Raw genomic sequence first — 18,213 nt, 5'->3', positions numbered from 1 at the left:
CTGGATCAGGGTAAATAAGACTTTCAAAGCAGTCATATGACAGTGCTACACTTAGGAGGCTTCTTGCTTCTTGCTTACACTGGGTGAGGTGGCACTCTTGTTAGATGCCCTCATCTTATTGCCTGCTGAGAACAGAGCCTTAGAAAATGAGCAATGCTCAGAGGAAGAGGATAGAAAACCTAGATTCAGTGTTACAAAACACTGGGAGAGCTTCTGTAAATGTCAACCCTTGGAGCCCATTGCCTTATCTATCTGTGAAGCGAAGCTATACAAACTCTAGATTTATCAATTATGTACTACCTAAATCTGTCAGGACAGTCACATCCCTAGACGATGCTGCTATTCAGCTACACAGAATTGTCTGGCCCCTTTCCAGGTCTTAGCAATTAATCTTTTGCTAGTGGCATGAGATTTAAGGTCAAATCACCCATGTGATTTCCCCAAAGCTTCAAAGGTTCTCAAGATCAGCAGCTATAGAAAATCTGAGAAATTAGACTGATGGTATTAAAGCTGAGACAGAAGTTGCTTACCCCTGACTTTTGAAAGGTGAAGACAAGCTGCATTGCACTGGGGGGTCACGACCGGTTACAGCTCTGCAGCTGGCTTTATGTGATATTAGGCAAGTAATCAGATTTCCCGTCTGTGAAATGGAAAACTGTAACCCTTTCCTTTTCCCACCCCCCAAGCTTTGCAAAAAGAATAAACAAAGTTTCTGCACAGTGTTTTGGAGGTCCTTAAAGAACGGAGCAAGAACTGCATTCTGTAGGCAGTATATTTATGCAACTTTTGGAAATGGGCCTAGTCATGCAAAACAAATTGAATATTTTGAGATGCCTGGGAGTTATTTTAGCAGTTGCTATTTATTGCACACCCTTTGGGTGCCAGGGACTGTGTTGCATTTTATTCCTTTCTAAACAACTCTGAGATAGTTACTACTATTATCATCTTCATTTTGTAGATGAAGAAACTAATAGGCTAAGTGACTTGCCTGATATCACCCAGCAAGTTACAGGGTTCATATGCAAAGCGATCTGCATATGCTTCCCACCATGAAGACCCTCCTCCTGTGGCTTATGATTATTATTTCAGAGTTGTTTTATTACCTTCCTACGCTTTATCATCAGATGAACCTAAACACTCTCAGGCACATGGTGTAATGGGCTAAGTTAATCCCCCAAAATGATGGCCCATCGAACATGTCATTTTAAAAGGAGGACCCTAAAGATATGGTTCTATATGGAAGGCTGCACTAGAGCAGCAGCACTGGTACCCAGACTTTGTTGTCACTGTCCTGGATGACAGCATCCTAGCTGTTATTTTGTCTTCTGGGGTATTGCAGGGGCCACTTATGGGGTAACCTGCTCTTTGCATTCCTCTGATGTGGCAACTGTAAGGGCTGCCCTGGGAGGGGATTCTTCTCTTTTCTTTTTTTGGGCAGGCTCCAGTGGGCTCTATGATTAGCCACTGGTTGCCATGCTCTTTGTCCTCTAGTTTGGACAAAGAGGGAAAGAAAGATAAATCCTCTCTTGTAATGGAGTCAGCGGGCTGAGTGAACTGGGAGCGATTCCAACAATTGCTTGAAGGTATGTGCACAGCCCATCCAGAACAGAGCAAGCTGCAAAATTGCAGGCCTGAGAGACAAAACCAAATTTTGCTCGAATGCTTTAGATGTAGCAGTTTCCTCAAAGATGATAGAGACAGAAGATTACAGAGAGTATTTATTCTAAAGGCTAAAATCAGCTTGCTTTGCCATCTTGGATTTTCAGATCCATACCATGGTGTGATTCCCATTTGCATAGTGATTTTTGCAAGTTCTTATTCAAGTTAATTCTTAATTATTCACTTGGTGGGTGATCTAAGGCCTCCTTCTGTGCACTCCTTCCTTTTCGCATTTCAACACTAAACAGAAGTGATGTTTTGATTATCTGTTCTTCTGAATGATCTATCTGGTGTACTGCTTGCCTCTGTTTGCATGCAGGGAAATTAAGAGTAGACTTTGTGTAAACATTTTTGTCAACAGAAATACTGGCCAGATGGCTTGCAAAGGCATACCATTAGCCACAACGGGAGCCAGCCAAGAGAGTATGAACGAATGGATATAAGTTGATTTCCACTAGCCTGACAATAAAAATTATTTATTCTATCATCACCACCATCATGACTACATTTTTAATTTTCAGAAATTACAAAGCCCTTTCTACATAGTATCTCATTTGATACCAATACTGGGATGCATGCAGAGCTGGTATTATTCTCCCCATTTTACCAAAAAGGAAACTTGGGCTCAGAAAGTTCAAGTGATTTGTCCAAGGTAGCACAGCTAGTGACTCAAGTTTTCTGCTCCCAATTCTAGTGTCTATCCCTCTTCTCCCTTCTCCTTCAGTGATATGCCTTGATCACAATAGCTGCCTGTTGAAGGAATACCCAGTCTGCATGTTTTCAAAAACCATCCCCAAATTTCTCAGTCAGAATCAATCTCCTCTGTATTTCCGTAATACCTTGCTTAAACCTTTATTCCACTAACTACTATAACTGTGTGACTCGGATGTCTATCTTATTCACAATGGACTCCAGACTCCTGGAGGGCAGAACTTACTCCATTTTTCATCACAGCATTTATTGAGAGTTTACTGTATGCCAAGTACAATGCCAAACACTTTGCAGCGACCAAATTCTTTAATCCAAAACAACAAATCTGTGACGTAGGTACTATAATTATTCCCGTTGGAAAATGCAAAAAGTGAAACACAGAGAGGATGGGTAACTTGACCAACACCACACAGACAAACGATGTCAAAGTTGGGATCCAAATGCAGGTCTGTCTATTCCAACTCCTATGCTTGGACCTCATGTTATCCCTCCCATGTTCTTCATGGTGCCACCCTCCCGTTTATTACCTGGAACCATGTTTGCACCAACAGGCACTCAAGAATTGAAGGTTGAAATAAAGAACAGATCAATGCTGTTCAATTCAGTTCAATAGTTTTGAAAGTACTGTCTTTATAAAAGAAGAAAAATAAGTGCAGAGTTGTGAAGAATGGGGGTGTGAGAAGTGTGTGTGTGTGCGTGTGTGGTAAGTACAAAAGACAATGTTTGAAAGAAGTGCAGTTAATACTATATACAAAGTTATATAAAAAAGGGGCAGATAGAGGACAGAAGGTGGGACCAGTGAGATAAGAGCCTGGGAAATGGAAGCATGAGAGGCAAGTGGGGAAGGAGAGGGGACTTTTCCCTGGAAAAGACCACCACCTGGAAATCCTGTAATGGTAACCACTGGGAACTTGAATACATTAGATAATTCTGTAGTATGTCTTAGTTTATAAGGCCACATTGCTACTGAGAGATAGAGATAGATATAGATAGATAGAGATCGAGATATAGAAATAGAGATAGAGATATAGAGAGCACGCCTGCCCTTCTGTCTTTTCAAGATGTTTATAACCTCAACCTGAAGTTATAATGGTGGAAGCAAAAGCTTAGACCTATAGATTCTCTCAGTTAAGGGTAGATTTCTAATCAATTTTGTCATCCACATCCCAAACAGTTTTCATAGTAATAACTAAGAGTGACTCTTGAGCCATACCGTTATGTAAATGCCAAAAGTACTCTGAATAGTAGTTACTGTATTTTCAAGTGCTTTATAAATTGATTATATGGTACCCAGTTGGAGTGACTATTTTTTGAAACTCAATTTACTTGTCAAGATTGCTTCAAATATTATGTCCCCAGTTTTTTTTTTTTTTTAAGATGCCTTTTAGAAATAGGCAGAGGTTTACAAATTACAATCTGCTTTGAATCTTAAGGATAGAGAGTCGTTAATTATCTGACACCAGAAGGGAGAGCAGGGAAACCCACTGGGGAATGGAATCCCTTCCCATTTTACAGCATCCTTTTTCTTTATTAATTATTAAGTTATAATTCTTTCCTTGGTCAATCAACTCAAAGCTGTAAATGCTCATATGAATCAATGTGCTGTACCCCAGGTGAAGTCTAGTTGAATTGAAGGCAGGAAGCAATCCTGCAGTGGTTGCCTTCTAATCAAGTGATTATTTACTACACTGCCATCTGTCTTTATTTTGCGAAGCCACTCGATCAGACACAGCAGCATCCCCATGCTCTGAGATGGTCACAAATCATGCTGTACTTACATGGAATACTTGAGCACAATATATTGCAAATCATGTTCCATCACTTTATTTCTTACCAGTACGATTTGGACTCCTTGTTGTAGTTGGAAAACTTGCTAAATACCCCTGGGAAGTGAGCAGTATGAAATATCATGGTTTTTTTTTGTGTGTGTTGTCAGGCAATAATTTATTGAGAAACTATCAGTCATCAGTATTGGATGAGTTGCTGCAGTATACAAGTTACAATGTTATGAGCATCGATCTTATTTATATTAAAAGTTATTCTCCTCACATAAGCCTGTGATACAATATAAAAATAATTGTCATTAGCTGGTAAATTATCTATAAAGCTGATTTCTATTCACTGCTTTATTAACTACAGTATATGGGCACTCTGAATTGCTAATATTTCCTTTAAATTATAATCTGTGATGACACTGTGGTGCCTGTGTTGGAAAAGCTATGATGATAATCATTAACATAGTAAAATGCAATACTTAAGATTTATTAGGCCCTTATTAGGCCCTGAATTACAGCATAATATAATGAAATGCAAGTTTATTCCTTCCAATTCAAAATCTAATAAGAGGTTTGTGTCATAAATTACATAAACCTCAAAACAATGCATGGAAATGTGGCAGAAAGTTAATTTCTATCATTATGTTGTTTTTCTGCATATTCTTCATGTATTTGTGTGACATTATTTTTCTTTGTTTACCCTAGATAGTTGGTACTTGTAATTATTTTATTAGCATCCAGTTGTATTTTCCCTTTCTTGACTAAGAAGCAGAAATATTTCAAACATCAAAGTTTATTTAAATGGGATACAACCCTTGGGAACTTAAGAGGGGATGCAGTTCACTGCCAGGATTCTTTGAGAAATACTGCAAAACTTGGTTGCTGTATTGCTTTATAGAAGTAAATTGATGGTGCATCTTGGCAGATGGAACAATGAGGGGTGGGAGCAATGCTTTTCAGCTACATCACATCTTTCAGCTTGAAGAGATCAACATAACACACAAAGCAAATGTGTAATCTAAATACAAGTTATATTTTGCATTCTCATTTTTAGATGGAAAACATTATAGCACAAAAGCCAGGAAAAAAAAAGTAAAACCTAGGAAGTTCGCAACAGAACAGTTCTCTTAATATTAAGTTCTTGTAATTGCCCTCAAAGTCAGGTCTATCTTACCATAGACAGGCAGCCCCCTTGTTGGGTGTCTTAAGGAACACATAGAAAGAGCTTTGCCTCATTTCCAGAGCTCAGATTTCACCATTGCCTCTCACTATATGTCACCATCCTCTCTAGCTCTTCTTTTTCAAAGACAAAATAGGGGCTTCAAACAGATATAGGTTTGAATCTCAGCTCTACCAGTGACTAGCCTTGTGAATCTTCGGTAAGCCCCCGTTTTACCAGCTGTAAAATGGGGACAATGATAATACTCTCCTCATAGGGTAGCTGGGATGATAAATGTTATGTGTGAACATGAAGCATAATAGATGGCACATAATAAGTGCTCAAATATTTTAACTATTGTTGCTACTAAAGTATTAAGTTCTACTAGGAGGGAATATACATTATTAGTGAATATTCACTGAGTGGGAGTTAGTATTTCTGATCTGGAGATTTAAAATGTCCGTAAAGAAGAAAAGGGGCATAAAAAGGAAGGCTAAAGGCACCAAGAGATAACCTTTTGTGCTACAATTTTGCATAGGATGCACTCTCCTCACAGTTTTATTTTTTAATGTTTTTCATTATCATAGAGTATACATAATCAGATAGCTCTCTATCTTATAGAAACACTTGATCTCTAGTTTTTTTTCTTCGTCCTCCTCTTCTCCTACAACATACCAGAATGGTTGCATCAGAAAATTCACCTAATCCACTCATATTATTTCCTGTTTTGATGGAGACAATCATGAACCAGCAAATAGAATATGAATCGATCAGGCAGTAGCCCTTAAGAATTCTTTTTTCTTTCTGCTGAACCTACTCAGAAATACCCTGATGCTGCCCCTGTACCTTGGAGACTTCATGCTGCCAGAGAAAACTGGACGACCACAACTGGGTTTTCACTGTTGTACACTGATCAGTTCTTGCTGATCTTTTTCATTCTCCATCGTGACTTTTAAAATGCTTACTAGTTTCTTCTCATTCTCAGTTAAACTATTCCTCTCTTGCTTTTAGAAGTAAACCATTGCTCCAACTTAACAGAAAGAATTGAGACTATTGTGCATCATCTTCTTCAATTTACCACTCTACCCTCACAAATCCACATATCCCATCATCAGTCCTCACCTCCTTTGCTCCAATTTTAGATGAAGTGTTTTTTTTTTTTGTTTTTTGTTTTTTGTTTTTTTTATGTTTCAGGCCAACTCTTCCATTCATGCCTTTCCCTCAATTTTCTGTTCCTCCTGGATCTTACTCCATGGTTCACCCCTTTCTTTGCCTACATCTTCAATTTTTCCACTCTCTTGTGCCATTTCCTCAGTCTGGAAACATGATTTGATCTCCCAGAGGTCTATAGGTTCCCCACAGGAAGCCTGCTCAATCTCGTTCCTCTTGTTACCATCCAAGCTTCTCAGAAGGGTTGGCTACATCCATATTCTCTGCTTGTTCATCTCATAGTCTCTCCTCAACCCACTGCAATCTTGATTCTGATAACCCTGCTTTACAGAAATTGCTCTCACTAAGATTACCTGTGTCATGCCAATTCCATTTGATTCATGATCTTACTGTACATTTCTGCTGCATTTGGCAATGTTGATTATTCTCCCCATTTTGAACACTGTACTCCCATGGTTTACCTGACCCCAGACTTCTGGTTTCTTCACCTTTCTGACCTCTCCTTCTATTCTTTGGGGCTTTTTTCCTACACTTTGGAGTCCTTGGCTACACACACTCTTTGAGTTCTATTTTCTAAGGTGATGGTTTCAATCCACATTAGCCATGATGTCTCCTGTATTAGTCCGCCCAGGCTGCCATAACAAGTGCCACAGACAGGGTGTCATAAGCAATATAAATTTATTTTCTCACAATTCTGGAGGCCGGAAGTCCAAGGTCAAGGCATCGGCAGGATTGATTTTATTCTGAGGCCTCATTCCTTGGCTTGAAGATAGCTGCCTTCTCACCATGTCTTCACATGATCACCCCTCAGTCTGTATCCTAATCTCTTCTTATAAGGACACCAGTAATTTTGGATTAGGGCCCACCCAAATAACCTAATTTTACCTTAATTACCTCATTAAAGACCCTGTCTCCAAATACAGTCACATTCCGAGGTCCTGGAGGTTAGCACTTCAACATATGAATTTGGTGGGGGGAGACACAGTTCAGCCCATAACATCTCCTAAATCTGTATTTTCAGCTCATATTTCTCTTTTATGATGAGGACTGTCTAACTGTCTATTAGACGTTTCCCATAGGATTTCCCACAGGAGATTGTTTGAAATCGAGCCAGGCATCCTCTCATTAAACCTATACTTCCTCTTGCATTTCCCATTTCCATTGGCTCATCTAGTCAGCCAAGGAGTTTTTCTTTACTCCTCCCTTTCCCATATCCCACACATTCAATCAACTCCCAAACGCTGCTCTTCATACCTGCGAAATACTTTTCAATTCTGTTCTTTCCCCTCCATCCCTACTGAGGCTGCCCTAGTTCAAGCTGTCACCTTGTCTTCTTTGATTATTGTAGAACTCTTTGATTTGTTTATTTCCATTCTAGTCCTGAGTCCATGCCCCGTATAACCGAAAGAGCATGAGATCTAAAACCTAAGTTGGACCACATTATTCCCTCACTTGAATCTCTCTGATGGTTCCTTATTATCTACAGAATGTGATCCATCTTTTTAATATGGCAAATGAGGCTTTTACAGTCTAGATCCTCCTTATAGTGGCAGCCTCATATTTTACTATTGTCAGCTTCCTACTTTTCACTTCAGTAACATGAATCTACTTTTGGTTGTCTACATATTCTATTCCTCTCTATTCTCGTGTCCTCACCTTTACAAACGCTTTCCTCTTTGTCAGGAATGCATTCTCCAAACTGTCTCCTTACTTTTCTCTCCCTCAACTTTGTCTGGTTAACTCCTACTCATCCAGTGCATCTCAAATCAAAGGTAATTTTCTCTAGAAAGCCTTTTTGGAGTGAGTTAGGTGCCCCTTCTTTCTTTCCCATAATTCCTTATTTATACCTATTATAATGCTAATAATTGATCTACTTCCCTTACTAGGCTGTGTGTCTCTTGAGGGCACTGACAGAATTTATTAATCTTAGTCTACCCAGCACCACTTGCACCTACATTATGCCTGGTACATAACAGGCACCAGAAAAGCATCATTTTTTCTTAATGTTGTGTTGTAAGTGGACTCTGTCATGAAGCTCAGCGGAAGAGGTAAGTCATGAATTCCTGTCTTGTGCTGATTTTTCAGTAAGTATATCAATATGTTCTTTATTTCATACACAAGAGAGTATGTTTAAATTCTAAGACTAAGCAAGTATACCAAATTCTCTACAGGGAGAAAACAAAGAGTCACTCATGTGAATTAGTGTTTCTGCCTCTGACTTAGATTAGTAATTCACAGCATGATACATTCAGGCTCATTTCCATGTTAGCTGCAAACCAGTTCATAGACTCTCAAAAGCAAAATACGTGTTTTTCTGAGGAAAGAATTTATCTTCATTTTCTGAAACATCTTGCAGAAATTAATTTGGCAGGTTATTTTACCAAAGGTGTTTATTTTCCTTGATGCTGGCTTTGTGGTTTTGTGATAAGAAAAATAATTGATGACTACCTTGAATTCCTCTATATTTCTGGTTAGCAGGGCAAAGGCTACTTGTGTTAGCATTGGAGAAAATACTGGGGGAACTATATGCACTACGAGTAGCACTAGAATGTAAGCTCCACTGTCAAGGAGTTTTGTCTATATTGTGCCCTGCTGTATCCTAAAACAATGTCAGGCACAAAGTAGGTGCCCAATAAATACTTGCTGGTTGAATAAAGAAAGTACATACCTTGCACCTGAAGAACCTGAGAGATGTCAAATCCTTGGCTGATTCTGACTATAACCACGCCAATCTCAAAATCAAATGCATCACTGAAAGAGGAAGCAAAGCAGTCAGCGTTTTAAATGGCTCTTTTAATCCTCAAGCTTTGGACTAGTATTACACTTGCTTCTAGGATTTTGAGATAATGAAACTATTAAAATCCACCTTAGAATATAGACAAGAGCTGATGCATTTGTTTGTTTGTTTGTTCTTCCCCTATGCCTTTTTAAAGTATATTTTGGGTAGAGGTAACTAAATTATCCACTCTAGCTAATTTGTTCAAATAATACTATAAATCAAGAATTTTGATTAAGAGCTTGTTGCATCTTTTAAAAATAATCGAATCTTTTATACAGTGAGCAAAACAATCACTGGTATATTTAGAACAGAGAGTTTACAGACTGCAAAGACTCTTTGAAATGATTAGCCACCACCCCCAACGGGGCCGCCTCCCAGAAGGACTCCTGTAACATTTCTGACATCCAGTTCATGGTTAGAAATGTCTCCAGTTCCTCTAAAGAATTTTCAGAATTGACTCTAAACTGGTCATTTGGAGCAATGCTTTTTCATGGCAACCCTACGTACTGGCTCTTGTGTTTTCTCTGTATTCAACCCAAAGAAATTAGATTACGTAGAAGAGAAATAAAGGCTGTCTTTCTTTTATCTCTGTTTGAAGAGATTAAAGTTTAAGAGATAAATGTTTTCTCTGGTGCTAAATATGGAAGCAAGTCAATTAATACTTTGAGTCATTTAAATTTTTTTCATTGGGAGATCCTTTGTTTATACTTCTATGGATCTAAAACTTAACGACTTCTTGCCATTAGGTCATCCTACCCCAGAAACAATTGTCCCACCATATGCAAACAGTTTCCAATGGCCTAGGTAAATCTGAATTTTCATTTGGTATACATTAAGTTTGGTGCAATATGAATATCCACTCAAAATCCAAACCATAAATAATCTTTACTTAACAGAATAGGTCCATTCTGGCACAAGTTGTCACAAAGTAAATTCCTCATAAAAAAATCTTGTTTCTGATTGTCCTCTATTGTAAAAAGTAGACAATGTGCTCCACGAAAAAATTTGGATTCTATGTTAGGTAGAATAATGCACCCTCAAAGTATCCTAATTCTTGGAACCTGTGAATGTACTTCCTTACATGGCCAAAGGGACTTGGCAGATGTGATCAGGTTAAGGACTTTGGGATGGGGAGATTATCCTAGATTACCTGGATGGGACAAGAGTAATCACAAGGGTACTTAAAAGTGAAATTAGGAGGCATAAAAGGAGGTCATAGTAATGTGGTGTGAGAGGAACTTGACCAGCCATCACTGGCTTTGAAGATTGAGGAAGGCATTCCTGAGCCACACCCACATGAGGGGAGCTTCTGGAAGCTGGAAAAGGCAAGGTCAGAAATTTATCCTAGAGCCTCCGGAAGGGAATACAGCCTGGTCCACACGTGCCAGACTAATCAACAGAACTGTTAGATAATCAAGTGTGGGTTTTTTGTTTGTTTGTTTGTTTGTTTTGACAGAGTCTGGCTCTGCCACCCAGGCTGGAGCGCAGTGGTGTGATATTGGCCCACTTCAACCTCTGTCTCCCAGGTTCAAGCAATTCTGCCTCAACCTGCTGAGTAGCTGGAATTACAGGCGTGCACCACCATGCCTGGCTAATTTTTGTATTTTTAGTAGAGGTCAGGTTTCATCATGTTGACCAGGTTTGTCTTAAACTCGTGACCTCAAGTGATCTGCCCACCTTGGCCTCCCAAAGTGCTGGGATTATAGGCGTGAGCCACTGCACCCAGCCTAAAGTATTGTTTTAAGCCACTAAATTTGAGGTAATTTGTTATAGCAGCCATTGAAAACTAATATATACAAATTCTAATTAAAATTAAACCATACTTGGCAAGATGGCTCATGTCTGTAATCCAAACACTCTAGGAGGCCAAGGCAGTGGATCATCTGAGGTCAGGAGTTCAAGACTAACCTGGCCAACATGGTGAAACCCCATCTCTACTAAAAAATATAAAAATTAGCTGGGCATGGTGGTGTGCACCTGTAGTCCTGGTTACTTGGTAGGCTGAGACAGGAGAGTCGCTTGAACCTGGTAGCTGGAGGTTGCAGTAAGCCAAGATTGCACCACTACACTTCAGCCTGGGCAACAAAGCGAGACTCTGTCTTAAAAAACAAACAAACAAAAAACTAAACCATACTTAAGAATATTACAGACATTTAAAATCTTTTATTCAAAGAAAAAGGGTAAAATACTATAGTCTTATAATAATATCCCTGTGTTAACAATAATACTGGGATTGAAGTCATAAAGCCACAAAAATTGGAAAGGGAAATGTAATATGGATACATGATTGTCATTATTAGCCCCATTGCTGTGCTAGAAAAGTCATTTAACTTTACCAATCCAGCTAGGTTTTATACTAGTACAAATCTGGGTCACCCTAATATTGAACTTTATTACCAAGGAGATCTATTATTAATTTGTCGTAAAAGCCAGAGGCCTCCTTGGTTCAGTATTACTGGGTTTGATTATTTTGCTCCCTTTGGATTTCTAGACTGTTTGGGATGGTAGGGAGGTTGGAAGACAGTCCGAGGTAATTCTGTATCAAATAATGGACTATTTCATTGAAGATTTACACATTACTTCCTATTTGCTCTTTTCCCCCCTGCCATCCCTTTTGTTCCCGAAGGTGAAGATGAAATTTTACTAAAGAATCTGGGTAACAGAGGACAGATCTGGTCAATTTCCAAGAATGTCTGATCACCAACTGACTAGGATTCTAAATACATCAAAATACTGTTTGCTGAGCCTGGTAAAATTCTGATCACGATCACCTGGTTTAGCCTTAACTTACTGAACTTATAACACCAGCAGGAGCCAGATGACAGCACGTGGCACCCAGGCTTTATATGTTTGGGAAACACAATGCACTTAATATATAGGTTCCTCACATTAGAAAGACTGTTGAGTGAATTTCTGTTTGTTCAGTAATTCCTGTACTTTCGGAAGATAAGTTATTTTCTTATGCTTCCTTTCAATAGAACTAAGAATGCTTTTGTTAATTTGTTGCATAAATCTGCTCAATATAATGATAAATGTTATTATTATAATAACAAGGGGTAGAAGAAATAGCCTGCTTTAAGAAGTGCTAAGCATATACTTGTTTTCCTTGGATAGGATGAACTTTGAAGTGCAGCTGTATCTCTCAGGGCATGTCATGTACCCTGTGGTCTGAAAGCAAAGTGCAGCCAGATCCCAGACACAGGAAACCTTCCATTTCCAGAGATGTTGACACAAAAGATGGCTTTTGGGCATAGCTAACATTGCCCCTCTGGAGTCTGATTAAGTATTTTCAAGCCTAGAAAAAATGCTCAACTTTCTTTTTTCTTTTCTTTTTTTTTTTTGAGATGGAGTTTTAATCTTGTTGCCCAGGCTGGAGTGCAGTGGGGCAATCTCGGTCCACTGCAACCTCCACCTCCCAGGTTCAAGTAATTCTCCTGCCTCAGCCTCCCGAGTAGGTGCCCACCACCATGCCCAGCTAATTTTTGTATTTTTAGTAGAGACGGGGTGTCACCATGTTGGCCAGGCTGGTCTGGAACTCCTGACCTCAGGTGATCCACCCGCCTCAGCCTACCAAAATGCTGGGATTACAGGCGTGAGCCGCCATGCCTGGTTGAAAGGCTCAACTTTCTACAATGTTTCTCTCTGTATGTTTCTCTCTGTATGTGTAGAATTTGTTTTCTCTTATTCAAAGGAAGAAACCAAGCCAGGTAATACTTGGAGTATATATGTATACTCCAAATATTACATATTATATACCCCAAGTACTATGTGTGTGTGTATATATATGATATATTATATATATACTCTAAGTATTATATATTATATACTATATATTTTATATATAGTATATATTATATACTCCAAAACTGTGTGTGTGTATATATATATATTATATACTCCAAAAGTGTGTGTGTGTGTATATATATATATATATATATATACACACACATACACACATAAGTATATATTATATACTCCAAAATTGTGTGTATGTGTATATATATAAAATATATATACTTGGAGTATATAATATAAAATATAATACTTGGAGTATATAATATATATATAAAATACTTTGGGGCATGTAATATATAATATATATAGTATAAAATATATAATACTTGTTTTGGAGTATATAATATATAGAGAAAGCATAGCGTTATAGTCATGAGTTTCAACTTTGAATTTGGATAGTTCTGGGTTGGAATTCCAGCTCTGTCACTAAATCCTGAGATTTTTCAGCATGCTACTTAATTTTTAATGTCTTTGTCTCCACTTATAGAATGGGAAAAAATAATAGTACTTCCTTCGAAATCTTCTGAGAATTAAATGAGATAATTCATGTTAAAGACATTAGCCTGCGGCCTGCTAGTCCTTTAAGATCTGTCATTATTGCTTATCTCCTAAGCCTCCTCAAATATTTAGCTATTAGAGGTTATGTACGACCGGGAACTCACATTCTGTGCACAAGCCAGTGATGCTCCACCTTGTAGCAGAAGCACCTGGCATATGGGAGCCTGTTAGCAGAGGGAGATATAGGGCTCTGGGATAGTGAACGAATTGTCAGAGGCTCAGAAGAAGAGAATGACTGAATTGGAGACACCAGCCAACCTAAGATTCCAGGTGTTTTGAAAGAAAAATTTCTCCTTGCTTAGCTGTGCTTTGCTTTTAATCTTGTAAATAGATTTTAAGGTTGTAACTCTAAACATTTACTTTTTTCTCTGACACTGGTGTTTCTCTCACCCTGCCTTCTCTGACACTCTGATTCCCTCAAACTGTATTATTGGTGGTGTTTTTTTCACCTTGGGAAAGAAGTCAGAGTACCAGGGGAATGTGCTCTTCTCAGGCAATTTAATCTGACACAACTGTGTTATGTGCAGCACAAGTTAGGTACTGCCCTGCTTAGTGCTTTATAAACAAGAACACGTCTTGAAAGCCATCACTTACTGTATGATTCCCACGTAGTTCTCAATCTCTGTCAAGGGAGCTTTCCTCCAGTTTCTCTTATATCCAATCACCAGAGTGTTTGGTTTCATTCTTCCTAAGCCTGAGGCCTAAACAGAGGACATAAAAACGTGGGCAATCCTTACCGTACTGGGAAACTACCAGCACAAATGAAAAATAATGTCTAAAGGAGCACTGAAGTAATGTTCTGAAGATTCTAAAGATTAGATTACATTTTAGTGCATGTCCTTCATGCCCGTACCCAAGCCTAAAATAGAAAGATTAATTCTAAATCATCTCAGCTAAAAATGGATTTTAGATGACAGAAATGTGGCTTTTCTAAATTAGCAGTCATTTGCATTTCTTCTGATACACTCATTAAAATGGTTCAATAATTTAAAATCAAGTGAGGGTCAGCTTAACTGTTGGTATGCATGTTGTAACTTAGTGGTTCAAAGCTCATTTCCACCTGTTATATCCATAATGTCATTAGCAATAAAATCCATGTTTGGAAAATTCTTATGTACAAGGATCACTGAAATCTCTACTTATGTTATTTATTGAAGAGTGACTGAATTATGTTTCCAAAACCTAATTCTTTTATATGACAGTGTCATTAATAGCCATCTTCCATATCGGAAGTGTTGTTTCCCTTCGTTAGATGACAGCATACAGCTTCCAGTCAATCAAATTTAATTCAACAATATTACTAAGCACCTATGAATTGCATAGTGCTATGTCTTGTCCTTTTGCCATGGCTCCCCTGTACTTCACTTTTTATGTGAAGAAATTCTTATGAATGTATGCATGTTCAAATTTTCTACCATTTCTTCTGGATTCTAATAATTCTTTTTCATACTTGTGTCTTTTCTTTCCCTGCTCTTATTTTATGTCCATATTCCCATTCCTAGTTGAAAATTTTATTTTATAAATCTTCCATGATAATTTTATAACCAAAGAGCTATTGAAAACGAACTTGGTACTGAAAGAAAAGTCAGCATCTTGCAGTAACACCTATTTCCATGGTTTAGCAAATTAATAACAGATGAAAAGAGGCTCATTGTGGGTAATAGGTTTTGCAGAAATGGTTTCTCTGTATGTGCAGCTACTTCACAAGTGTTCTTAAGGGAAATTAGACACAGGATTGCATCAAATACTCTTAAGCTCCAAAATATTACCAATTAAGCTTAACCAATGTTTTCTCTTTCCTGCCTGCATGCACATCTGAGTTACCTGGATGCAGTTCTGACTTCTGACGCTCTGAGATATGGGAACTCTGAAAGCCAAATGCACCATTTCATATATATATAATTAGGGTTTTCAACCATATTAAACCCAGAATGCTCAGAAAGCCAAGCTCTACAATTTCTGAGGGTCTCTTGGATTGTTTTAAGGATTCTCTGTCACTCTAAATTATGAAGATCAGAACTAGGGAAAGATTTTATGTACTTACTATAGCAGAGATAAAGGAAGGAAAAAGGAAAAAAATAAGGGAGAAAAGATGGGAGAACTGTGGGATTTAAGGTTGAGCTGTAGAGATTATTACATTTTATTCAACATTCTGGAAATAATTCAGGAGGATAGGGAGATTTTATGCCCAGATCACCATGCATTAATTTAGTTGGTCTAGCAGCTGCCCTAACACCATTTGCAAAAGAAAAAAGGAAAAGAATGCCTGACTTGAGCGTTGCTATATGCAGTATGAGATATAAAAATAGTTTGAAGTTTCAATAGGATCCTGAATGTCGTCAACCACCAGAACAAATTTGCATTTCAATAAGTACAGGGGCAGAATGTATGCTGGTGTCCAAAGGCAACCTCATTTTCCATTTCCAGTGTATCGTTCATAGTTCATTGTAATAGAAGTTCTCTGCTTTTGTTCTAGCTTTGCCTATACCCAGGAATTCAAAAGAATTCCTTAACCATCTGCACTGCTCTCCGATGGTGGGCTGCCTAACTACAGCCGTTCACTTTGGGAGCCTTATTAACATGGAGTACTAATTGTCTTTTGCCTCTGTGCTCATTCCCTCAATGCAGCCTTACCTGGAGAAGACTTCGGACACCATCCCTGAAACAGTCTGCCGCCACTGCAGCATAAAAAGCCTTGATTTTGTTCTTTATAAGCCAGGCCTGTTTTTTTGCCATGCCACTGTTCATCTCCTTAACACACAGTTTGCGCAGTCCCTGTGTGACACAATGAAATACTGGTTAGAACCCTGCTATTATACATCACATTGCTGTTGTTTTCTAAAGGACAAAAGTAGCCAGCAATGCCCTATTGAGTTAAGAAATGGGAAAGAGGGAAAAACACCTCACTGAACAGGGTTCCGCAGATTCAGCCTTTTGGAGATGACCTGTGCTATTCACACCATTCATTTTCTACCCAAAACATCTAGACTGATTAACATCTGCTTAATTTACTGCCTGACATTGAATGAAAGGAAGAGCTGAGGGCATCATGACACAAGGAAAATACTGAAAATGTGATTGAAGAGGCTCAGGATAAATACACAATCAACCTTTGACTCATTAGTGAGAGCCACTTTCAGGAACACCAGAGAAATCTCAGCTGGAGCTTAATTTCAGGAAATGGACAGAGCTCCATGGGAGGTAGAACATGGTGACCTGCAAATCCTGCCATGAACTGCACATCTTGTCAATTCTATTTGGCTGATGCCTTGCTTTTTTGTGTGGCAAAAATACCCTTTTACCACTTTTCCCTGTGTAATGTTGCCACAATTCCATTCAAATACATTAACATTTCCTTGTCATTCAATGAATTTGGTGGGAACAAAAGTTTACATACCTATGACCTAAGAAGAGTGGAAGAGATTAAGAGGAGGAAGACAGGTGTTGTGATGGTTGATAAGGCATTTTATAATTTCAAGATTTAGTTCTGGAAACCCATTTTTAATGAAAAATTATATTTTTATTTCTCCTTCCTTAAAAGTCCAAGCTAGTTCTTTTCTTCTCATGTTGCAATTCAATCCAAAAGTTATTTCTGATTATCTGCCATATGTCTGACAGGGTACAAATCCATTTTCCCAGGAAATTCTTTTAATTTATAGAGAGATTTGTATTTTGTTGAGATGGTTTAGATTTTACGTGAATCACTTGGGATCCTGATAAAATGTAGCCTTGTGGGCATTGAAGCAGGGCTCAAGATTTTGCATTTCTAACAGACTCCTGGAGGCAACAGATGCTGCTGCTCCTTAGACAGACCACACTTGGAGTCACAGTCTTAAAGGGTCTGAGATTGGAGAGAAAGGACATTGGGATGCATGAAAAAGAAAAAACGAAAAAGCCCAGGCTTTGCGGTCAGACAAAACTGGTCTCAGATCTAAGCCTGAGGAGGTAATTCCTTATCTCTGAGCTTTTATATCTTATTCTGAAAATAAGGATAAACTCTTGCTCCTGCAAGATTGCTTTAAGTAGTAATAATAAAGTACCTAGTGCAGTGTCATCAAAGCCCCAGATCTGATTTTACCACTGTGCTTGCAGGAACACTGAACTGTGAGTCAAAATGTTGGATTGAGATCTGGCACTGACTGGCTGACACCCTGGGTCTGCCATTTGTCCTCTCTTGAGATATGTTCTACATTGATAAAACTCAGGCAATTGCCTAGGTCATCGCTGCCCAATATGATAGCCTGTATGTCCATGCTGCTATTGAGCATTTGAAATGTGGCCGGTTCACACTGAGATATGCTGGACGCATAAACTACACCCCAGATTTCAAAGTCTCAGTACAAAAAAGAATGTAAAATATCTCATTAATGTTTCTATATTGATTCTGTATTGAAATTATAATATTTTGGACACATTGGGTTAAATACAATATTATTAAAAATTACCTATTTCCTTTTTCCTTTTTAATTTGCTACTAGAAAATTTTAAATTACATATATGGTACATAATATATTTCTATTACACAACATTCAATATCTGGGGTCACTTCCATTTTAATATTCTATTTAAATTGGATCAGACTCTTTATATTCTTATTTTTTCCAGCA

The 18,213-nt window shown here is 38.3% G+C and overlaps 1 protein-coding gene across 3 annotated transcripts in view; it reads right to left on the bottom strand.

Moving 5' to 3' along the window:
- SLC12A1 (solute carrier family 12 member 1) overlaps window positions 1-18,213 on the bottom strand; it is a 95,025-nt gene that overhangs the window by 20,546 nt on the left and 56,266 nt on the right. For all 3 annotated transcript variants that reach the window (XM_058428022.1, XM_032176190.2, XM_032176191.2), the window contains exons 17-19: window positions 16,241-16,381; window positions 14,201-14,307; window positions 9,143-9,225 (exon numbers count right to left, since the gene is read on the bottom strand). In XM_058428022.1, the coding sequence (XP_058284005.1) occupies window positions 9,143-9,225; window positions 14,201-14,307; window positions 16,241-16,381 (331 nt within the window). The remainder of the gene's footprint in view (window positions 1-9,142; window positions 9,226-14,200; window positions 14,308-16,240; window positions 16,382-18,213) is intronic.

The sequence above is a fragment of the Hylobates moloch genome, unplaced genomic scaffold (genome assembly GCF_009828535.3).
Source record: "Hylobates moloch isolate HMO894 unplaced genomic scaffold, HMol_V3 SCAFFOLD_14, whole genome shotgun sequence".
Lineage (NCBI taxonomy): Eukaryota > Metazoa > Chordata > Mammalia > Primates > Hylobatidae > Hylobates > Hylobates moloch.
This window is presented reverse-complemented; position numbering and strand designations above follow the sequence as displayed.